Source organism: Rhagoletis zephyria, unplaced genomic scaffold, assembly GCF_001687245.7.
Source record: "Rhagoletis zephyria isolate East Lansing unplaced genomic scaffold, Rhagoletis_zephyria_1.1 Rzeph_scaffold_03792, whole genome shotgun sequence".
Lineage (NCBI taxonomy): Eukaryota > Metazoa > Arthropoda > Insecta > Diptera > Tephritidae > Rhagoletis > Rhagoletis zephyria.
In genome coordinates, this window is record NW_016160875.1 from 9,475 (window position 1) to 35,165 (window position 25,691).

Here is a 25,691-nt window from a genome sequence, read left to right on the forward strand (position 1 = left end):
TCTGATATACACATTTGTATACTTCGTATATATTTTAGAAAAAATACATTTACTATCCGATTTTTAAGTGGTATCGTTGTAAAGATGACTAAATCCCCTTTCTTCTGATATGTATATTTGTATACTTCGTACATAAAAATTCGAGAAAAAACATATTTAAAGGGAACAATGCCTTTTTAAAAAAAATTTTAACAAAAAAATTACTAGCCGATTTTTAAAAGGTTTGTATCATTGTAAAGGCGATATGCATATTGGCACACTTCTTAAATAAAAATTAAAAAAAAAACACATTTGAAGGAAATATACCTTTTTTTATCAAAAAAATATTAAAAAAAAATACTAACCGATTTTAAAAAAATTGGTATCGTTTTAAATGCAATTAAACTCCTTTCTTCTGATATGGATGTTTGTATACTTCGTATATAAAAATTTGAGAAACACCACTTTCTTTTCGGATGAACTCATGGTATTAACTGAAAGATGTTTGTGTAGCTATCACACCGCAAATGGTATCGTGTGTCGCATCGCACGTCGCATCGCGTATCGCATCGCTCTAATGTGCACTGAGCGCATTTCATATCGCATCGCGTATCGTATCGCATATCGTACCGCTCTAATGTGCACCGTGTCTTAGGCAGACGATAGTCAAACGAGCGGCAATCAAAATGGCGGAAATTTCGCAGAATTTTTTAAAACTGCGTAATCAATATGTCATCTGTCCAAGAGCTTGCAGATTTAATGTTTCCACTTACAAACAATACAAAAGGTAGAACGGAAGCATTTATTTCTGTAAACGAACAATTAATAAGTATTAATAATTCATAAAATACATTAAGATAATAAAAAATTTACTCACCGCAGTTTTTTCGCCCTCTAACTTCAGCAAATGACAAATATGGAATGAACAATCGCAAAATTTTAATAAAAGTAACACTACGTCTCCATTTTCTACTAAATGTGTCCTGTTCACGTACGCACTATCCAGTAAAATCCAGTACCAATTTTATTGGTTTTTACTGGATGTCGTTTTAGTACGCAAAAACTTGCAAGAAACTAGCAAAAAGGGGAAACTGAGAGAGCGAAAATGACAGCTGAACTTGCAGGTTTTACTGGACAAATTTTTACTACCAACTATTTGCTAGTAAGAAAAACAGCTGATGGCATGGTGCTTAATGTAATTTACATTAACAAAATAATTGTTTGTGGTGCTTTTAGAGTTGCAGTTGACAAAATAAACCTATTTGAATATATAATAACATGGGAAATACCAGTTTCCTAAGAAAACTGCATCGGAAAATAACAATTTAATCAGCTGTTCATAAAACTAGCAACTTCTTGCTGGTTCTGGGTTTTCGCACTTTCTTGCATATTTCACTCATTGGGAGTAAATATTGGCTTACTCTCCGAAATTTGGTTACTGGCAAGTTACTGAATATTTTTGCTGGAGAACACGAAAACACAACTACTATCTGTCAAATTTCTGTTTTAACTTTGTCCCGTTTTTCATGTGGACAACTTGCTGTCTTAACATATCACTTTCAAAATAGCATCAAGCCAATCTGATCGATCTGTACCCAATGTGGATGGCGCGGCAAAACGAAAACTGAGTTGTCAAACTACGAAATGACAGCTGATGTTAAGACAGCGATGGTGAAAAATTTGGCAAGACAGATATTGTTTAACAGTGAAAACTTGCGGTCTCCACCTGACATTTCGGTCTTACTACACCTTTTTTAACAGAACCTGTAGAACGGGGAGACTTGTGGTAAAGGAATGAAGTAAGAGCGTAAAACTGGGTGACCCATATTTATGAATTACAAACTAATATTGAATGGGGAAATTTACCATGGTGGTACTCAATTTATCACAGGATCTTTTCGCAAAAAGCTACTAAAAGACGCCTAATAAATTGAATCTCCGATATGGCATCGGTTATTTCAAAGAAGTAATTTTCATTTTGCGCTGATTGATGTGAAAGTCTGGAGGGTAACGGGAATATGACGTCAACGCAGATTTGCCGGTGGAGAGAGCTGATAGAGATCTATCAGTATGTATATATTTTGTATATGGATGTGTGTATTACACAGGCAACCCAGCAAAACCAGCGTGACCGAAACTCCAACACAAACGCAAATTTTATGGTGTTACTAACACACCTGTAATAATTTTAGATTGGAGCGCCATCTGTTGTTTTTCGAGTCGAGCTAAACTTTTCACATATGAGCCAGCAGGCAACTATTTGGTTTGAAAAATCACACGTACACAAAACTTATGGGAGAATTTTTGATTCATTATAAGAATGTGATAGCAAAATGTGCCGAACTTCGCGGGCACGCGTGACAGTCACGTCACTAGGAAAGTGACCGTCACTGTTATTGCTGGGAATACACAGTCTGCTAGGACGTCATAATGCTGTCAAAATATTGAAGAGAGAGTTAGCGGTATCACAATCAGCGCAACCTTCTGTATTCGTTTCACTATGTGTGTATTGGTGATGACTGTGTTCTTATGAATCGATAATCGATTAACACTTACTGCCATCCCTAAATTGGCGCGTCAAGCGCCAAGCAACTGTCAAAAATCCTCATGCCCATACAATTTGTATGAAGCATCCCACAATAACGCGGCGCTAACGCCGAGCAAATGGAATTTTCATTTTTGACAGGGCGTTACGTGCTGAAGTTGGATGCAGAAGACGAAGAGAAAGAGAACGGACAAAGAAGTGAAAAAGGAAACGAGAATAAAAACGAGGGGACATGAGAAAACGTCAAAATTGACGACGCGTTGATTTGGGTATAGCGCGCGATGACACTCGTTGACAATGGATAACGCAACGCTTAGCGCTCCAATTTAGGGACAGCAGTTAACCACCTACCCCCTATTTTTATCACACAAGCACCTACCTCCCATCTAGGAGACGTCGACTTGATATTGCCCGTGCGTGCATGGTTTGACAAATTTAAGATATTTAGGGACATTAAGAAGTTCAGTCATCTTGTTTTAACTTTAAAACTACACCCCTTGGAAAATGAGGTCAAAAATAAACAAGTAAGAAAGTCTAAGTTCGGGCGGAGCCGAATTATAAATACCCGGCGCAAGTATTAAATATATGTTTTTTCACCTTTCCGAAACCGACCGCTAAATGGTAAGCCGGGGTGTATCAATTTTGAGTAAATAAGCGTCCTTAAATTTCGAAATATTGCAGTTTCAAGCATTTCTGAAATTTACCGTTATATGAAAAACGGCCGTAATTTTAGTCCGATTTCAATAATTTTCAACGTTTTGCTTTTATGTAGCAAGCACAATAAAAATACTGAGTTTGGTAAAAATTGGTAGAACCGTTACCGAGATACATATATGTGATCATAAGTGGGGGTGCCACGCCCATTTTCCAAATTTTATTATAAACGTATTTCTTGGTATAGAATTTTTTCAAGCATCAAACAAACAAATCAGCTTTAATATTTACTGATTTATCGAAGATTTCGTATTTCTCTAAATTACCGTTGTATGGGATGTGAGCGTGGTTATTGTCCGATTTTTTAAATTTCCGGCCATTTAGTATGCTGTACCAAGGCCAAAAACTGTGCCAAGTTTGGAAGAAATTGGTGCAGCGGTTACCAAGATATACACATGTAACCATAAGTGGGCGTGGCTACGCCCATTTTCCAAAAATTTATAATATTCCTATTTTTCGTCTGAAAATTATTGTAAATATCAATGTTGATTGAATTATATTCAGTAGTTACTAGAAAATCGCAGTTTTCATATTTCTGGAAATTACCGTTATATGGGAACTGGGCGTGGTTACAGTCCGATTTCGCCCATTTTCAATACCAACCTTAGATGAATGGAAACCTACATACCAAATTTCGTTGAGATATCTCAATTTTTGCTCGAGTTATCGTGTAAACGGACGGACGGACAGACAGACAGGGCTTAATCGACTTCTCTATTTTATTCTTGTGCACAAGTGCGCTCGGGTAAAAAGAATATGTCAAGAATTTCTTGTTAATTTTGTATTATTCAATATTTGGAAATGCTGAAATAATATGTATTTCTCAAAGCAAAATAAAAATTAGGAAAATTTGCACACCTTGATCTTGTCGAGCAGTTACGCGGTACTAAATTATGCTTAGGAAAGGTACATGGTCGAACACGTTTGTAAAATACACACCCGCTAATATATTTACGACCTAAAATTTTAAGGTGTCTGTGAGACGGGGGGTAGGTGGTTAATTTTATAGTCTGTTCCAATAGCTGTCCGGTTTACAGCATTTATGGCCTGTTTTTGTTTACGCCTAAAAGCACATTTAGCGCATTTAGCTTTAAATGCTACGCTAAATGTACAATTATCCATAAAAAATCGTCACCTAAATGCAACTAATACTACGTTTATGCGTGGGCTAATTCACGAATTCATTTCATGTATCTGGGTTAAAATTGGCTGCATAAACACCATTTCATGAATCCAGTTTTACACGAAAGTTAACAATGAATTAGGCATCATTCGATGAAATCGTGAAGTGCAAGTCCGGCAACGCCACGTTTCACAAACAGCAGTTTACTAGGGTTATGATGTTTTTAGAATAATAACCATGAATGGCATAACCAGGATTTTAAACACTGGAAAAGTTATATGGAATTGTTCAAATATAAAACAAATTCAAATAGAATAAACTGAAAATGTATTAAAACCAATTGAAACAAAATAAGGTTCATTTCCTGGCACCAACGGCTTTTGCAAATTCAACAGAAGGCAAAAAAATCACTACCCTATTGTTTAGTTTCCCGCCAGTGCGTTGCCACTTTTTCAAATCGTTTTATTTCATGAATTCGCGAACTATGCATAAACGGGACCATTTTTGAATTCATGAAATGAAGAATTCACGAATTCTGTCGCATAAACGTAGTATAACCCTAGGATTCAGCAATTCAGTCTTATCTCAAGTCACTAAATTTGAGATTAGCAATTAGTGACTATTTTTGTGACTTGAGACGATTTGGGTATTCAGAAGGAGGAGAGTCACAAAAAGTTCACCAGTGAAGTGTTTATGTATGCCTTTTGCCCGCGCCGCTCAAAGAGTCGCAATGGCCGAGTGGTCAAAGCATTAGGCTGGGAGCCGAGAGGGTCCGGGTTCAAGTCCTCCTCAGGCGTAGAGGATTTTTTATTTTTTTATTTAGATTTTTTTTTTATTTTGTTGTTAGTTTTNTTGCCCGCGCCGCTCAAAGAGTCGCAATGGCCGAGTGGTCAAAGCATTAGGCTGGGAGCCGAGAGGGTCCGGGTTCAAGTCCTCCTCAGGCGTAGAGGATTTTTTATTTTTTTATTTAGATTTTTTTTTATTTTTTTGTTAGTTTTATTTTTTTAACAATCTTTCGATTTTAATGTTTTAAAACAAAAAAAAAAAATTTTTTTTAATACATTTGTGTGATGTTAAAGCAATTTGGTTTATTTCCTAATGAAATTCTTGTTGAATAAATTTCCTCGCCTCGTTTTCGCGTTTTTTTTTAATAAAATGGAAAGAAATAAGCTTTTCCTCCATACTTCTATTTTTGTGACCTGGGCCCTATTCCACAAAACAACTTATCAACTTTTCACTTTGCACTTTGCAAATTTTTCGTCAATTTGCAAAACTTTGTGTTCCTCAGAACTGTAAAATTTGATAAGTGATAAGTTGAAGTTGATAAGTGTAATTTGCAAAGTCTTTGCAATTTTTGTACGCTCTTTGCAATTTCTGTTCCACGTACGTTCTCTTATGCAAAAGGTTTTTTATGATGGGTGGATTCCCTTGTGTGTGTGGTTGCGTGGATGGCACAATCATTAAAATTGATGCGCCTACATTACACGAGGAAGGATATGTGGACCGGAATGGAAACCACTCATTGAATGTGATGATGATATGCGGGCCAGACTACACATTTTACAGTGTAAATGCAAGTTGGCCGGGCAGCGTTCATGACTCAAGGGTGTTACGGAATTCGGCTGTAAGTCAAAGATTTGACAATGGATGGAGACCATTTCCGGATGCTGTTGTTTTGGGTGATAGTGGTTACGGGCTAAAAAACTGGTTGATACCACCATTACGCCGAAATCCCGATAACCCTGCTAAAGAGGCTTTCAATCGTTGCCACAATAAAACACGGCGCATAATTGAAAATAGTTTTGGCATTCTTAAAGAGAGATTCCCGTGCCTAAATTATTTGCGACTGAGCCTGAGTTTGCAGGAAAGATAGTCATTGTTTGTGCCATCTTACACAATATTGCCAGTGGCATCGAAAGGGGTAGTGAAAACATGCAACCCTTTGAAGACACTGACAATGAAATCGAGGAATTAGATGAAAGTGCTGAAGAAGAAAATGATGCCCTTAATAATTTAAATCATGCGAGTGGAATGGAAAGGGTTACTTCTCTACTGCAATACTTCTCCTAATGCCAACCATTAAAGTGAAATAAAAGTGGTCCTTTGGCTATGATCTTTTTCCACTGCAAAAGCGTTGTTTCTTTTGGGGTTTGAGATTAACAGTAACAAGTTTTATGTAACCCAATTTTCAATATAGAAAGTAAAAATATCTTATTCACTTATTTTTTATTTTTAAATAAAAAACATAAAAAATTAACAAATACTAAATGGGAAAATATAAATAATAATACATAAAAAACTCAAAACTCCTCAATTAACAACGAACGCGAAATATCTTCCGTTGCTGCCGCTGCAATTTCGTGGGTTATGGCAGAGGGTGGAAGTTGGAGCTCCCTCTCCAATTTTAGGCATTGAAGTTTTCTGTAATAAACCTCAACCTCAAGGAGCTCCAGCCGACATTTTTTCTCTCTATCCAAAGTTTCACTTGGAAGCTTGGTAGAGCTCTTCCTTTTCCTTGGGTTTGGAGGGGGATTGGCAGGTGTTTCCTCTGTCATCGACACTCTGGTATCACACTCAGCTGATGCTAGATTTTCTGAGTTTCCATAACTTTCTGGCAAATTCAATCCATCTACCACAGCTGAGTCTGATTCCAGAATATCGAGAATGGCCAAGTCAGCTTCATCCATAACGCTGTCCTTCCCCCCTCCGGATCCAGTTTTTCTGGCGTTATCCCTTTTACTCTGCAAATTAACAAAATAAAAATAAAAAGAAATAAAAATATTAGCTTATTTTCAAATATAATAATCAGAACAATATATTTCATGCCAACGAGGTGTATTTAAACTTTATTAAGCCACTGTATGTACAAGGTACATACATACATACGCGAAATGTATATTTGCCTATTCAAATACTTACGGTATATTTTTACAGTACATATAGCAAATAATTATATTGTAAATATACACCCGTTCTTCTAATCAGCAAGAGTTGTTTGTTGAGCGCACTGTTAAAGCAGCGTTTTTGCTGCATTAAAAATGCAACATTTAGCACTTTCGAACATATGTTTTCGAAGAGCGTTCATGCTATAGCATTTAGCAAATGTACATTTACGCGAGTTCGAAATCGTATGCTTTTGACAAACAACCGTGTTCCAGTCTCTTATTTAGATGCGTATATATTACGATCAATTCTCACGCAGGAGATAATGTGCAAAAACCCTACTGAAAAGGAAAAAATAAATTTTAAACCAAAAATTCAATACAAAAACTTGTATTGTTTTAACCATAACCGAAAATTTGTTTGTGTATATATTCATTTGTCGGTGCTGTCAATTAAAATTTTCTCACTTAATTAGGAAACAAAACGAACCGAGTTGATCACAAATTGATCCAGATTTCTATCAGCATCAAATCGATGTTGAATTTGCTTAACTTTTCTTTATCCAAATATGTAATGCAAAATAAAAGAAATCTCGATCGGCGATCACTGAAACGTAGCTAGCAACTGTATACTCGAAAAAGCAATGTTGCCACTTTTTCTCTTTAAACCATGTTCGAATCGTGGAAATTTTGGAAGATCACAGGGTTGCTTTTAGCATTTAGATTCTTAATGCAAAAATGGAGTTGCATTTAGGTGACGAATTTTGTATGGATAAATGTACATTTAGAGTAGCATTTAGAGCTAAATGCGCTAAATGTGCTTTTACGCGTAAGCAAAAACAGCCTATAACTCACAACAACAATGTCTATGATAACGATTTGTGTTGTTGTTGTCAACAAGATGCTTGTTAGTTATTAGCATTGCACAATATAAGAATTAATAGAAATTTCAACAGTAACAAATGAGGCAAATATAAATATTTGCTATGTGTAGGCAATAAATTGTTGTACTTACCAATGTCCGGCTCTTCCAGAGCCCAAACAAACTGTCCCTCGCATAGGTCCATGTTTTTTGGGCCGACGCCAGTTGCAGGGATTGGGCTTTTTTCAAAACATCCTCCCAGGCAGCCTGTTTATCTAATTTGTTAACCTTCAAAATGAAATATAAACTTAATTATGTTTGAAATTTACAATAATTTTATAAAAAAATACTTACTTTATTGTTTTGAAAATTTGCAAATAAAATGTCTTTTTTTTCTTTTATTACATTCAAAACTGCAATTTTTTTTCCAATTTTTATTTTGCGGCTCAGTTTAAATCTTTACCTTAGTAATGCAAAGTGATTAGTGATATGACAGAAATGCAAAGTCGATTAAACGCTTTGTGGAACACTTTGCACACTCACTTTGCAAGAGAGCCCAAAGACTTTGCAGAGAGTGTGGAACAGAAACACTTTTCACTTTGCAATAAAATACAAATCGATAAGTGCAAAGTGAAAAGTTGATAAGTTGTTTTGTGGAATAGGGCCCTGCTCTTAGCCAGCTGACAAATTAGTGACTTATTTTCGAGACTAGAGACGTGAGACAGTGTACTGCACCCTGCGATATACCAAAATTTCCACGATTCGAACATAGTTTAATGATAAAAATTGGCAACATTGCTTTTTCGCGTACACTGTGGCTAGCTGCGTTTCAGTGATCGCCGATCGAGATTTCATTTATTATTTTCCATTATTTGGATAAAGAAAAGTTACGCAAAGTCAACCAAACTTTTAGTGTTAATATCATCAGTGAACTGTAATTTTGATTATTTTTCCTCAACGGTTGGGTTCGGGCGATGTCAAAAATAGTCCAGCACTAAATTTGCACAGGAAAACAATAAATAATAAATTAAAAAAGGTTAATGCAGCGTTTTTGCTGTATTTAAAATGCAACATTTAGCACTTTTGAACATATGTTTGCGAAGAGCGTTCATGCTATCGCATTTAGCAAGTGTACATTTACGCGAGTTCCAAATCCAACGCCTTTCACAAAGAGCCGTGTTCCAGTCGCTTATTCAGATCCGTATCTATTACGATCAATTAAGACGGAAAACACAATTTGCAAAAACCCCTACTGAAAAGGAAAAAATAAATTTTAAACCAAGAATTCAATACAAAAACTTGAATTGTTTTAACCATAACCAAAAATTTGTTTGTGTATGTATTCATTTGTCGCTGCTGTCAATTAAAATTTCCCCACTTAATTAAGAAACAAAACAAACAGAATTGATCACAAATTGATCCAGATTTCTATCAGCATCACATCGATATTGAATTTTCTTAACTTTTCTTTATCCAAATAATGTAAAATAATAAGTGAAATTTCGATCGGAGATCACTGAAACGCCGCTAGCCACTGTATACTCGAAAATGCAATGTTGCCACTTTTTCTCATTAAACCAAATCGAATCGTGGAAATTTTGGAAGATCACAGGGTTGCTTTTAGCATTTAGATTCTTAATGCAAAAATGGAGTTGCATTTAGTTGCATTTAGGTGACGAATTTTGTATGGATAATTTAGAGTAGCATTTAGAGCTAAATGCGCTAAATGTGCTTTTACGCGTAAGCGAAAACAGCCCATAAAGAGTACTTTTATTTTTAATAAAATATTATCGATTTACCAATCAGGGGATATATAAGGCCCTGTCTCCACAGAAAAACACTGATGTCGTGATAACCATGTCACAAAATACATTTCCAATGGAGACCTCCTATTTCTCATGTGCTGCAATATATGTCAGTGCTTATTGATGGGCATCTATTGCAGGAAATTCGATAGTTTGACAGCCATATTTTCATTTGAAAGAAAGCGTGCTGGTGGTAACATCGATGAAATTTTGATATTAAATCAAAATAAAAATCTGTTCCCTATTGGATTATTTATGATTACGTTTTAGGAAATTATTCAGCAAGTTTTTTAAAGATTTAAATGTTTTTAAACACCAAATGCTTACTTCAAGACATCAAACTGCCCACACACAAAAACTTGCAATCACATTGCTCGTCAAAATCACAGTTGGTAGGCCATCGGTGTTCTCCTGTGGAGTTCTGCGGTAACCTAGTCGAAAAACTCCACACTCCTAATTGCGCTCGAAAGTCGTCAATTCGATAATCACTTCACTTTTCCTCCCATGCCACTCCGAAACACTTCACTTTTGGAGTGTTTTCAATTCGCTCGAAAATTAGCAAACGGCAGCACTGGTAGTAAACTCGGTGTGAACTCGCCCAAGGTTCATGGAATACCCCTACTGGCTGCAGGCCGATGACACGCTAATTTAACGAACCCTATTAGCAATGGGTGAGTGCATGAACCAAAAGTACAAGACGATGCATCGGAACATCGATGTTAGTGCTCAAAATTTGCATCCCTAAATACAACTACGAATGAACCAAAACACAAGATCACGCGGGCAGGAGAGTAGCCCGTTAGAATCGTATTTAGGAAAAAAGTTTAACGATTTTGACATTAGCAGTTTGTTTACATTTCTTCGTTGTTTAGAATTTGGTGGTGGCTTTTTACTGCAGTTTTCTTCATTTTCGCATGTGACAACGTGTGTACACATAAGATAAAGAATAATTTAACACAACGGCAGAAGAATTTGCATAATAAAAATGATTATACATGCGTTCAACAATTACGCGGTTTTCTCCGTTCTCTTCGTTGTTTACTTCTAACAACAAAGATGGCATCGAGATTTCAGCAGTTGGAAAATAACTTTTTCCTTTCTTTCCTTCCCGCGTGATCTTGTATCTTTCGTTCATGCAACTACGTGAAATATGAATAGCACTAAAATATTCTACAGATCATCGCAAAAAAGAGGATAAAGTGCAAATGTTAACCAAAAATGCGAACAAATTTGAGGGCCTCCAATTAAGTCTACATATTTCTGTTTTCTACGACATGCAGCATCGTACATGGTTTATTCTGCCTGTAAAATACTTAACGTAATGCAGCGTTTTTGCTGCATTTAAAATGCAACATTTAGCACTTTCGAACATATGTTTTCGAAGAGCGTTCATGCTACCGCATTTAGCAAATGTACATCTACGCGAGTTCGAAATCGTATGCTTTTGACAAACAGCCGTGTCCCAGTCGCTTATTCAGATCCGTATCTATTACGATAAATTCTCACGGAAAAGATAATGTGCAAAAATCCCTACTAAAAAGGAAAAAATAAATTCTAAACCGAAAATTCAATACAAAAACTTGAATTGTTTTAACCATAACCGAACATTTGTTTGTGTATATATTCATTTGTCGGTGCTGTCAATTATAATTTCCACACTTAATTAGGAAACAAAACAAACAGAGTTGATCACAAATTAATCCAGATTTCTATCAGCATCACATTGATGTTGAATTTGCTTAACTTTTCTTTATCCAAAATAACGTAAAATAATAAATGAAATCTCGATCGGCGATCACTGAAACGCAGCCAGCGACTGTATACTCGAAAAAGCAATGTTGCCACTTTTTCTCATTAAAGCGTGTTCGAATCGTCGAAATTTTGGAAGATCACAGGGTTGCTTTTAGCATTTAGATTCTTAATGCATAAATGGAGTTGCATTTAGTTGCATTTAGGTGACGAATTTTGTATGGATAAATGTACATTTAGAGTAGCATTTAGAGCTAAATGCGCTAAATGTGCTTTTACGCGTAAGCAAAAACAGCCCATAACATTGAAACAACCTAACCATATATTACGTTTATGCCACAGAATTCATGAATTCTTCACTTCAAGAATTCAAAAGTAGTCCCGTTTATGCATAGCTCGCGAATTCATGAAATAATGTGCTTTGGAAAAGTGGCAACGCTCTAGCGAGAAACTAAACAGTAGGGTTGTGGTTTTTTGTGGCCTCCGTTTGAAGTTGGAAAACCTGTTGGTACTAGGAAATGAACCATATTATATTTAAATTGGTTTTAATATATTTTAATCTATTTGTATTTATTTTATATTTGAACAATTTCACGCAACTTTTCCAGTATTGTAAATCCTGTTTATGCCACTCATGCTTTTTAATCTAAAAACATCATAACCCTAGTAAACAGCTCTTTGTGGAGCGCGGCGTTGCCAGACCTGCACTTCACTATTTCATCGAATGATGCCGAATTCATTGTTAACTTTCGTGTATAACTGGATTCATGGATGTTAATGCAGCCAATTTTAACCCTAATTCATGAAATGAATTCGTTAAGTAGCCTACGCATAAACGTGGTAATACTTATGTATGTGCGTTACGCTGCGATTGTGTGCTTAATTGTCGTTAACTGCGCGCTCTGCGCATTTGTAAAATGATGCGAATCATTCGCATAACGAATGCGAACGCAATTATTAAGGCCCGTTTACATAGAACTTTGGCGTTGCGTTGGCGTTGGCGTCGCTTCAACAGCTGACTATGAATACATGAATTCAAATGCAGCCGTCCACATAGCCAAAATTCGACAACGCTCACGCCAACACAAAGCAAAAAGATGGCCAACTCTCAACTTTTCGCGTGCGTCGCTCGTCAGCTGTTGCGAATAAATAAAATTATGTGAAATATTTTTCCTTTTTAATCAAGTGCGGGCAAGAAATATCGTTTTTAATGCAATTATTGATATGAAATATTAATTTATCTGTCGTTAATATGTTAATTTAGTGGCCCAAGGATTCGCCGCCAAGCGTTCATTGTAGCAAGCATACTTTTAACGTGCGTTCTGTCAAACCAACGCCAACGCCAACGCAACGCCAAAGTTGTATGTAAACGGGCCTTTAGCAACATCCCTAATGCCATGTTCTGACCGACATCGAAAGCATGTTTTCGTTGCTAAAACTGGTTTTCGACCTAAAACTTGTGTTTTCGTCCATGTAAAATTTGTCAAACGAAAACCAGTTTTCGCTGAAAACTACTTGAAAACTCACGTTCCACTCATTCCAATCGGTGTCTTCACTAGTTTTTTCGATTATTTATCGAAGTGGAAGTCATATTTTATCATCTTTAATACGCCATTTCGGATTTATTGTTAATTGGCTGACCAAAATAAAATAAGCATGGAAGTAAAAGGTTGTTAATGAAAAGAAATTGAAGGAAAAGTATTTTGGTTTTGAATTTCTGCAGCAAAACTGTAAACAAAGGATGTAAGAAATGTCAACGAAAACACAAACAGTCGGTGTGAACAGCCTTCAGCCCCCAATCCCAAAACTCGTTTCCAAAGTGTTTTCGTTGTCGGTCAGAACATGGTATAATACACTCACCCGCTTTTACGAAAAATCTGACACTTTGTAAATTGCCTATCATCTTGAAAGCAATTTTTCTTTTAAAACGGTAGGCAATTTTTCGTTCGATTTCAGCACCTGATCGCTCATAGCTTTGGGAAGCGAGTTTTTGTTCGCGGAAAATTGTGTGTTTACTATAATATGTACAAAACCAGAAAATTCATACATATTAGCAAATTGAAACTATTTTATTAGAGTGTAAACGGAAAGTAAAGCTGCCTTTACATGAGGCGATTTTTTGACAGGCGATAATCCCTTGCAAAAGTTGACTTCACACGAGCGATTTTTCTGAAGCAATATTGAATCCCTTAGAAAATCGTCTCATGTAAATCCAGCTTAACGGAATTAAGATGATTCAACTCTTGATAAAAAAATAGGAAGGTAGAACCGCAGAGAGGAATTTTTCAAATTCTTGACGTTTGCAAGCAATTTAATTTTAAAATTTTACACACATTCTAATTTTCAATCTCAAATAACAACTTTGAACAATTCCTTTTTTTACTCTCAAACTATGTTCCCATTGGCGTAATTTAGAGGTCAATCTTAATTTACGCATAAATTAAGTACAAACTAAGTAATTTCGCCTTGTAGTCTCTCAGTAAATTAAGATGAAAGTACGTAGTTTATCTTAAAGGCCTGTATGCATCTCTCAAGAAAAGCAAAAACTCCATATAAAATGACGTACAAGAAATGGCTAAGAAATTTACTTGAGTCAAATTTCCTTAAAGGCCTGTATGCAGCTCTCAAGAAAAGCAAAAACTCCATATAAAATGACGTACAAGAAATGGCTAAGAAATTTTCTTTAGTCAAATTTCCTTGAGGCAGTACGCAGTTCTTAAGAAATTTACTACGCTTTCTACTACGGTTTTCTAAAGTTTTTTGTGAAAAAAGAGCACAAGGCAACCCAGGTTTGCAACAGAAATATATGCCCGTTCCATTATTTCTTGAGGAAAGAGTGAGGCAACAGGCTGTGAGGTATCAAAAATGTCAAAATTCCTTGGACACACAAGCGAAATAATGGCAATTTTTTCTTGAACGTTTTCTTGAGAGCCGCATACAGGGCTTTAAATCACGAACAAATCAGTGTCGGCTCTAATTTTATCGATAATAATCGAAAAAAGTATTGTCCCACAACTGATATGTCATTGTGTTTGGACGTTTTTGTTTTTAATAATCGCGCGTGGTAGTTTGTAAAATATTTCCAGAAGCTTTCTCTTTTGACCACCCATCTAAAATCTAAAAAATTACCACAAACAACTCAGAATATAAAAATATACGCAATTAGTCACATTCGTGATCTCTTTCCGTTAAATAAACAATAACACAGGGTTGCTACAAAGCTGTCAAGACAAATAAAGAAACGCCTGTATGAACGCACTTAATTTAGTGAGGTATTTTAAACGAAACTAAGTATTTTATGTTGGTAATGTGAACATAGTTTCAGTTTTATATGATTTTAAAATGTTGGCAAACTTCAACAATTAATCATGGCCGACAAATTGAGAGAACGGTTCTACCTTAAAGTATGTTCACATATCAATATTATCTCAATCAAAGCTCGGTTTTTAATCACCGCGTTTACACAGGCAAATCTCAGATTCAGACATCTCAAGGAAAATTTATGTTTCTTCTCTGTGCCACCGTGATCACGTTTTTCTGATATTAAGCAATATAAATATATGTATTTTAACTTAAAACTTTATTAAAAATTCCTTTACAAACCTCTTTTCCTTGCTAACGTCCATTTTTGTTTACTTTTACATTTTGCATTTCTCCTCTTTTTCGCAAAAACAATCGATAAAACTAGGATGGACACCGAAACGTTATCGGTTAAATCTGAGATTATTTTATAATTATAGATTAAGAAGGGACGAATTTTATCTGGCTAATCTCTTGTTTTAATTACAGATTCTACTAAGTTCACATATAAGTAGATTATCCTCATTTTCGAGCTTAACACCCTAATCTGAATATATGCCTGAAGCATACCAATAGGTGTGTATCATGAACCAATTAAAACTGATCTGGCGGTTGAGAAGGAGCCATTTGTAATAGCAATTGAGAAAAAAGTGCGTGACGTTCGTAATTTTGAAGTTTTCTATTTCTGTTTTGCTACTTTCTTTATGTGTATTTTGTCGGTGGTTTATGTCAATGATTTTTAAGTGATTTATTGTGCAAATGTAATTAAAATGAAGTGCGCGGTGATTGGATGCAAAAATAATAAATTTAATAATAAGTTGGTTAGCACAAACATGTGCACAACATTGCTTGCATTTTTCTTTATTCTTCGTCTTCATATTCTTTGTTTACTTTTCACAGAAAATAACATCGCGCCGAAATTACAAACGTCAGCCAGAAAATTACTTTTTTCTTTTGCTTCATCTTGTCAGATCTTGGGTAGTTGGATCCATGATAAAAAATAGGAAGGTAGAACCGCTGAGAGGAATTTTTCATATTCTTGACGTTTGCAAGCATTTTAATTTTAAAATTTTACACACAGACTCACACACACATTCTCATTTTCAATCTCAAACAACAACAACTTTGAACAATTAATTTCTTTTACTCTCAATTTTATATGATTTTAAAATGTTGGCAAACTTCAAAAAAAGATCATGGCCGACGAATTGAGAGAACGGTTTTACCTTACTATGTTTTATCATGGTAGGATCATGGGTGTGTACAGTAACAAATATTCAGGTCTAATTTGTAAAATGTATAATAACCCAAAAAAATTTGCAAGAGACCACTGAATCTAGAATGTAATAAAAAGGGAGAGCTGCAAATGCTTGCTAATGAAATTGTTTGTTGAACTGGTTAAGCATAAACAAAAGTAAAATGAGTGGAAATCAAAATATTAGGTTTTTTCCATACGAGGCCGCGGGGATCCGCGGGTGCCCAAAACAGCCCAGAAAGCGTTCCTAACGCTAGAAACATGGGTATTAGAGCATGAACCAAAAATATGTCGTTCGTTCATGGTAATAGGGAGCGAATATCTTCTACTTTTGGATCGTAAATTTCTTCTTCTTCATGCGCGAAACAGCCCGGTTTTTTCCGGGAAGAAATTTGGAAGAAGTCAATTTGAAATAACAGCTGTTTGTTTACATCCGATAGGAAATTTTGTAAAATACAAAAATGGGGAATACCACCAAGGGTTCATAAGTGTAGGTATTTGCTGATTTTATTTGCTATATAAGATAAATACAAATAAAATGGGTACTGTTTAGTAAGAGGCCCACCTATTTCGGGGTATTGCGTCCAAAGGGGTCACCCGATCCAAAAAAAAATTCCACAAACTTGTAGCCAAGGGTCTACCCATTATTTTAACATCCACTATTGTAATTTTTGGTCACTAATTTATTTACAAATTGGGTTTGAAATATGCTCGTTTTTGTAAAATTCGGAAATAAGCGTACATTTATCACTCCTATTTTCCTTAAAGCAGCCACTTCACCAATGCATTTTTATATTCTCCTTCGCTTTAAACTTTATTCGACTTGTTATAACTTTCTTTATTATTTTAATTTTAACCTATCAATCACAATTTATTAAATAAAAAGACCTTCAAAACCACGCGTCTGCCTTTGGTTGCATATGCAAATTAAATGGCGGCGTTTAGCTGTTAAACTGCTAAATATACAAGAAGGATGAGAGACAAAAGAAAATAGGATGTAACCCTGTAAGCATTAAAAATATACAAATGGTGTTCTCTGCAAAAGGTGTTAAGCTCCTTTTCTTCACAAAAAAGAAAGGAGAATTCTACTGCCTGAGGGTTATAATCCCTAAGTGCGGCCGAAGGCCGCCTACGCAAAATGAAGTTCTGCGATAACATACTATCATATTACTATTACTACAACATTTCTATCTGTCGCTTTTTTTCTTAATTTCACAATATTTTTAGTTAATTTTTTTCCAAAATTTTTTTTTAGTTATTTTTTTTTTCAAATCGCCTGATAACCAACTTGGGATAATTTCTTTTATTTAAAAATCCCACGGTTTTCGTTAGTTGGGTTATATTCCACTTCAAACTGTTCAGTTTGCCTCGGAAAATGCCGTTTTTATCCACGGTGCAGCGAACAGAGGTGGCACCGTCAGTGGTACCGCTACTTTGGTTTTGCCGATTTTTACAGTTGTGGTAACTTGTAAACAAACCTTTGTTTACAAATGAGCTAAAGAGAAATTTAATTATATGTGAAAAATCAGTTTAAATTGTGTTAATTTGCAATTTGTGAGTGATTTTTGAGTTGAAGACTGCGTAGAAACTAGTAAAATGAAGTGCTGTGTGTTAAATTGCGACAGCTGTCAAGATGCAAGATGCGTCGATGCAAGTGTAGCGCTGGGACGAATCGCTGCATTTTGTGTACATAGGGCACGGCAAAGCCGTTCCCGAAATGTTTATTTATTATTACATTAACAGCATTTCCTCACAATGATTAACTAATCAATCCCGCTGAGATGCTGCCGCAGTCTGCAGCAGTCTTAATTGCTGCGTTTGCTGAAGCAGCCTCAATTGCAAAGCAATGGAGTGCACTAAAATGTTACCTATTCTCTAATAGATTAGGTGAAAAATGCAATATTTTCGCGTTTAGCAAAATTAAAACACGTTTTTCGCTGTAAAGTGAACTGTTTTGGAAGTTTTAACTCGTTCTCCTTTTCGCTCTATTCTTTGTTTACTTGTGGTACACAAATGTCAACGCCCAGGACGGCGCAATCTTGTTTTCTATCATTCTTGGTTTTTACCCCATTTTCAAACGGTTCCCTAGGGGTCTGTGGGAGGTCCCCAAGGGAGGATGGGGCTTTTCGTAAAGTGGCGACTGTCCCCTTTCGAATGAGGGGGGTTTGGGGGCCACACTGACACTTGTGAGAGAGTAACTTATTTTTACGCTCTAATTACCGAAAGAGCCCGGAAAGTGTGGAACCAACCTGTTAATGATGAACAGGACTGTGTCAGTGTTTGTGGGTAAAGCCAAGATTTTAAAACTGATTTATAAATAGTGCAATGTTACATCAGAATGTCAAAACAGTGCAACTGCAAGTTTTTACTTGTTTTGGGCTCAATAACTTTTTCTGCAAGTTTTCTGTTCTTCTCAATTTTACGCTGTATTCTGCTTTTACACTCTCGCTGCAGAAGCTACTATATACACCTACTTTTGAATGCTCAATTTGGTTGTCTTTCCAAAACGTTTTTGCTATCAAAAGCTTTGTAATGCAGCGTTTTTGCTGCATTTAAAATTCAACATTTAGCACTTTCGAACATATGTTTTCGAAGAGCGTTCATGCTATCGCATTTAGCAAATGTACATTTACGCGAGTTCGAAATCGTATGCTTTTGACAAACAGCCGTGTTCCAGTCGCTTATTCAGATCCGTATCTATTACGATCAATTCTCACGCAGAAGATAATGTGCAAAAACCCTACTGAAAAGGAAAAAATAAATTTTAAACCGAAACTTCAATACAAAAATTTGAATTGTTTTAACCATGACCGACCATTTGTTTATGTATATATTCATTTGTCGGTGCTGTCAATTAAAATTTCCTCACTTAATTAGGAAACAAAACAAACAGAATTGATCACAAATTGATCCAGATTTCTATCAGCATCACATCGATATTGAATTTTCTTAACTTTTCTTTATCCAAATAATGTAAAATAATAAATGAAATCTCGATCGGCGATCACTGAAACGCAGCTAGCCACTGTATACTCGAAATTGCAATGTTGCCACTTTTTCTCATTAAACCATGTTCGAATCCATGAACGAAAGACACAAGATCACGTAAGAACAAGAGAGTGAAAAAAGTCGATTTTTTTGGGCGGGTTCTACGCCATCTTGTTTCACTGGAAAACGAGCGAAAAGTAAACAAAGCAAAGAAAACAACGAAAACAAAAATTAGCCAAAATTATTGTCAGCCACTTTAAACGCACAATTTAGGTAAAATGATGCAACAAAATGCTTTAAAATGTGTTGTCATGTTGAATTAACTCTTCTTTACTTGAATTAAAGTGTAAAATAGTGGTGCTTGTGATGTAAACAATCGCTCAGCTGACGAACCCGCTTTCGCAAATTTTTTTCTCAAAACCAGTTACAAATACAACGTCGCGTTCTTACGTTATCTTGTATTTTTGGTTCATGGTTCGAATCGTGGAAGATCACAGGGTTGCTTATACCATTAAGATTCTTAATGCAAAAATGGAGTTGCATTTAGTTTCATTTAGGTGACGAATTTTGTATGGATAAATGTACATTTAGAGTAGAATTTAAAGCTAAATGCGCTAAATGTGCTTTTACGCGTAAGCAAAAACAGCCTATAAAACCCAAACTAGGAAAGGAAAATGAAGCTACCAATTTTGGTTCAATTGGAAAAAGTCGGCAACACTATTCTGAAGATAAACTCTAAAATATGAATATTAAACATACCTTTCGTCGATTCGTATACTCGTTGATGTGTACGTATCTTTTGTTCGTTTCTGTGTTCTGTAAGTGACGATTTTAGTAAAACATATATTTCAATTACAAAGTATTTACTTGCAAATCTCAATCGAGCATTGTTTTAATTTTAACAAAAGTGTTTCCTGTTTATATTTTTAATTATTTAAGAGGTAATTAGCTTCGATTTACGATACATGTTTGATAAATAGTTTTTCTTGCAGAACAGTTCAATAAAATAATATACAGCAAATGTCATCAAGCGTATCAGATCAGGTATTATTTATATTGGGAAAAGGATATAAAGTTTTAATTGTATTGCAAACTGTCTCACTTGCGTTTATTTTTTTATTTTTCAGATGAAAGTGCCCGGAAACACAGGTAATATTCGCATACAGCGTATCAGATGAAAAATACATGGGTGGTTAATTAAAAAGTTTAAAATTGAACATCCTAAAGTTTATATTTGTAATTTTCATTTACGTATGCCGTGTTTTCGTGTTTTTTAAGTAAAACCTGTAGAGGAGCGAAACATCCCATGGAGTCAGCAAGTTGATGAAGCTTCTTACGAAAACTTGTCATCCCCTGCAACTGATGAAAATACATGTATGTTATTAAGTATTTTAGTATAGCTAAAATTTATTTATAAAATTTAAGGCTCCCACCAGAGTTCAATGCAGTTTCAATTTCCGCCATTTATTGTAAAAGAAAGCCAAAATGTCTCCTGGAGCAACCAAAAATCTAGAAAAACAAGCAATTTTGGTAAGTTTTTTTTTAACAGAATTATATGAGAATGATTTAAACGTAATATCTTACTATATTTACACAAGATCGGGAAATGTTTAGCTATTTGTACAACGATTTAGAGGGGGTGGTGGAGGGGGAGGAGCGTGGCGTAATGAAGAAATTTAGTGGCTGCTTTAAGGCAGAATAAGAGTAATCAGTGTACGTATATTTCCGAAATTTGCAACAAAGGCCATATTTCCAACCGAAAATATTAAATTAGTACGCAGATTAAGTAAATTAAATTTTTGTAATAAAGCGTAAACTGTTGTCTACAAGGTTTTTGATTTGATTCACTCGGTTTGGCAAAGCAACCCAAAATCGTTGTACAAATTCATAAAGAGTACCCAAATGATCTATATACAAATCTGCATTTTATAAATCCTATGAACACAAAATGCTTGGGCTAGCTGACATTTTATAATACATTTATGTAGGATACCGAGTGGGTTTTCTGCTATAACTTAACTTTTATTTGACTTTCACAAATACACAGATTCCTTACTGTCTATGCTACGTATAACGGATGGCAGGCAGGCAGGCACTCACGCGGCGACGGTCGACAACGTAATGGTTTTATGTTCTTTTCGCTACAGTTAGGTCAGCCATCAGTGGCGTGCGTTCGTTAAATTCGGTCAGTAGGGTTGCCTATATTTAAGGACTAACGTCAGTGTTGCCGTCTACTCGGACCCAATCCCACATTCGGCCCTCCTGACCGATCATTCGGCTCGAATGATGACACGCTTGGTGGCTCGACGGCCGGCTCCCATTTCTTCATATATTCGGCGACTGTTGTAGTATTCCCGGGAACTTCATGGTCACCCACCTTCCGTACCTCATATCTGTCGTGGCCCAAGACCTTCGTAATTTTGTAGGGGCCCAAAAACTTTGGCTTCAGCTTAAGACCAACACCGTATTGTGTCCGCTTAATGGCTACTAGCTCGTTGATCTGGTACTTCACCGCTTCTTTCCACTTCTTGTTAAAAGATCGACGATTCTCCTGCTGGATCTTGTTGATGCTTTCCCGCGCTTCCTTTCGCAACTCTTCCCGCTCAGTGTCCAACTCCTCGATGGCGGCGTCCTCTAAGAGCTGCCGCCATTCAGGGATGAAGTTAACTCGCATCTCGACTCCCGTTAACAGCCTGTCGGGTGAAATCTTCGTACTTCGCGGCGGCGTGCTATTGATGGCTTGTTGGACCCGCTCAAGATGTTTGTACCACTGACTGGGATCGTCGACGCACATTTTCGTTAGCATCGAGATGATTATTTTGTGAATACGCTCCACCTGCCCATTTCCTCTTCCAGAAGATGCTGTATTCCTTCGTGCTCGCAGTATTCTCTGAAGGAATTCGAAGTAAAAGCCGCGCCGCGATCCGAGATGATGCGTTTCGGATTCCCAAACGTCGCCGCCTGCCACTTCAACTGGTTTATGACATCTGCTGCCGTGGTTTTTGATGCGTAGAGCCACACTAACTTTGAGAAGGCGTCCACTACAACGAAGATGTAACTATATCGCTTCGACGTCATTTCCATTGGCCCCAGATGGTCGATGTGGTAGGTCCCTAGTGGCCTATCTTCTTTGCTTATTGGCGCCAGATAACCCTCCATCCTCCCTGACTTGCTCTCCGCAACGATGCACTCGACGCATCTCTTCACTATTTTCGCCGCTTTCGTAGACAACTGTGGGATGTAGAAAGTCTTCTCGACTGCTTCTTGCGACTTTGATAATTCCATCCTCCATCGACTCAAGAACGACAATCAGTTCCTTAATGGGATCTTTGTGCAATACCTGGTGCTTTATAAAAAAGGTCCTCATACTCATCCTTCTCAAGTACCTTCATAACCGCCTTGATCCATGGGTCCATCATCTGCGCTTGTTGCAGTCGATGCTGCAATGAATCTTCCAACAGCAAGCAGGAAACTCGGCTTAAGGCGTCGACGTGTCTCATCTTGCTTCCACTTCTGTGTTCGATTTCGTAGTTGAAATCTTGAAGGAATAACGCCCAACGGGTGACTCTTAATGGAGTGTACCGCTTCCTCATCGTCATCGCGAACGCGTTACAATCCGTAACGATTTTGAATTTCATCCCCAGCAGATAGACACGCCACTTCTTGAGTGCCCCAACAATGGCCAGCACTTCCAGCTCGTAGGAATGATATTTTTCTTCAGTTTCTGTTGTTTTCCGGCACATGTATTGTATGGGGAGAAGGACTGCCCCATACCCATACATCGACGCATCCATGTGCACCTCCGTCATCGCCTTGGGATTATACAACCGCAATACTGGAGCCTTCACCGAGGCCGCCTTCAATTGTTTGAATGCCAGCAGCTGCTCTTCTTTTATCATAAACTTCGCATCGCGTCGCAGAAGGTCCGAAAGCGGGTTAGCGACCACTGCGTACCCCTCTATGAATCGCCTGAAATAGGATGTCAGGCCCAGAAACCGTTGCACAGCTTTACGATCCTGCGGTATCGGAAAGTTTTCGACCGCCCTCGTCTTAGCCTCAGATGGTTTGATAGTACCCCCTCGTATAACGTAGCCCAAAAAATCTACCGACGTCTTAAGGAATTGACACTTGTTCCATTTAAATCGGAGGTTATACTCTTCTGCCCTTCTAATGACGGCTCCCAGCTTTTGGACTCCCTCGTTGATCTCCTTGGCGGGAATGATGAGGTCGTCCATGTAAGCGACGACGGTACCGTTTTGTATCATCATCACGGAAAACTGCAAAGATGAACCTGGAGAACACGGCTGGTGAGTTCGAAATTCCAAACGGGACGTAAAGGAATTCTTATTGCTCATTGTAAGTCACGAACGAAGTGTACTTCCTCGAACTAGCCTCAACCGGTACGTGGAAGAATCCATTGGTGAGATCGAGTGTAGTAAAAACGTTTGCCGCGTGCAACCTTTCAACCACGTCGTCGATTAGGGGCATCGGGAAATTGTCCCTTACTATCTTCTCGTTGCTCCTCCACGATGCGCTTGTCTGCGTGTGACATACGTTGTGGCCCCGCGTATACTGGTGTTTCGTCGGCCAACAAAATTTTCGTCTCCACTGGCGTTTTGCGTGTCTTCCTCGGCGCATAGCTGCTAACCCACTCCCTTACAAGATTTGCCTTCTCCTTGCTGAGATGTGACAAATCCAGCTCGGGCTCGCTCCTCTCCATCATTGTTACGCATAGTCCATCAAACTCGTTCCATAGATCAGGTTCTGTTTCGATAGTTGCTACCGCGTTGTTGCTGGTTTCTTCTGATGTCTTCATTTTCGGCTTAAATTCCACTAGATCCTCGTGAACGATTAATGTTACCTGTTTCAGGATGTCGTTACCGATCACTGCTGCATACTTCATATCGCGTTCCCTGGTCACATGAAACGTGATTTCCAACTCCATATCGTCGATGATAAACGCTCTAGTGAAACTACCTAATGTTGTTAGCCCGCCTTTCCCTACTCCTACCAGACGACGTCGATCGCCGACCAATTCAATATCACTATCAAGCATGAGCAAGGTGTCAACCGCAGTAAGCACAGGTTACACCCTGTATCGACTAGAGCGGAGAATGTTATATGGTTCCGCTTAACGTCTACGAAGATGCATCTGCCCGATTCTCCTATCCTGCCGCGTATATCATCTCCTAGAGTAGTGCCATTGTGGCTCTCCATTTTGATAGCAGCTGGAGCGCTTCTACAGTCAGCAGCTCGGTGCCCTGGTTGCCCGCCCCTGAAACATTTAAACGATCCGCGACAGTCCTTGGCCAGATGAGAAGTGCTTCCACACTTAAAGCACCTTCTTTTTCCCCCATCGACGCAGGCACGACAATCAGGGGTCTTTATGCAATACATGGTTCTTTATAAAAAAGTCCTCATAGTTGCAATGAATCTTCCAACAGCAAGCAGGAAACTCGGCTTAAGGCGTCAACATGTCTCATCTTGCTTCCGCTTCGGTGTTCGATTTCGTAATCGAAATCTTGAATGAATGACGCCCAATGGGTGACTCTTAATGGAGTGTCCCGCTTCCGCATCGTCATTGCGAACGCGTTATAATCCGATTTTGAATTTCAACCCCAGCAGATAGACACGCCACTTCTTGAGTGCCCCAACAATGGCCAGCACTTCCAGCTCGTAGGAATGATATTTTTCTTCAGTTTCAGTTGTTTTCCGGCTCATGTATTGTATGGGATGGAACAGCTGATCGTCAGCATCCTTTTGGAGAAGGACTGCCCCATAACCATACATCGACGCATCCGTGTGCACCTCCGTCATCGACTTGGGATTATATAACCGCAATACTGGAGCCTTCACCAGGGCCGCCTTCAATTGTTTGAATGCTAGCAGCTGCTCTTCTTTTATGATAAACGTCGTATCGCGTCGCAGAAGGTCCGAAAGTGGTTTAGCGACCACTGCGTACCCCTATATGAATCGCCTGAAATAAGATGTCAGGCCCAAAAACCGTTGCACAGCCTTACGATCCTGCGGTATCGGAAAGTTTTTGACCGCCCTCGTTTTAGCCTCAGATGGCCTGATAGTACCCCCTTGTATAACGTAGCCCAAAAAAATCTACCGACGTCTTAAGGAATTGACACTTGTTCCATTTAAATCGTAGGTTATACTCTTCTGCCCTTCTAATGACGGCTCCCAATTTTTGAACTCCCTCGTTGATCTCCTTGGCGGGAATGATGACGTCGTCCATGTAAGCGACGACGGTACCGTCCGGCCGGCGAGTTCGAAATTCCAAACGGGACTTAAAGGAATTCGTATTGCTCATTGTGAGTCACGAACGAAGTGTATTTTCCCGAACTAGCTTCAACCGGTACGTGGAAGAATCCATTTGTGAGATCGAGTGTAGTAAAAACGTTCGACGCGTGCAACCTTTCAACCACGTCGTCGATTAGTGGCATCGGAAAATCTATCTTCTCGTTGAGCCATCTGTAATCG

At 37.7% G+C, this 25,691-nt stretch overlaps 1 protein-coding gene across 3 annotated transcripts; it reads left to right on the forward strand.

Annotated features, from left to right (window-relative positions):
• Positions 1-19,969: 19,969 nt before the first annotated feature.
• On the forward strand, positions 19,970-20,996 carry LOC108369676 (uncharacterized). 3 transcript variants are annotated; one of them, XM_017624839.1, is made up of 6 exons: positions 19,970-20,143; positions 20,200-20,246; positions 20,330-20,351; positions 20,481-20,576; positions 20,628-20,732; positions 20,801-20,996. In XM_017624839.1, exons 2-6 carry the CDS (start codon positions 20,223-20,225, stop codon positions 20,902-20,904), a joined length of 351 nt encoding a protein of 116 aa, XP_017480328.1. In that variant the 5' UTR covers positions 19,970-20,143; positions 20,200-20,222; the 3' UTR covers positions 20,905-20,996. The 3 variants fall into 3 exon arrangements, with proteins under 3 accessions (XP_017480328.1, XP_017480327.1, XP_017480329.1); XM_017624838.1 differs by having other exon boundaries at positions 20,195-20,246; positions 20,801-20,995; XM_017624840.1 differs by lacking the exon at positions 19,970-20,143 and having other exon boundaries at positions 20,183-20,246.
• The last annotated feature ends 4,695 nt before the right edge of the window (positions 20,997-25,691 follow it).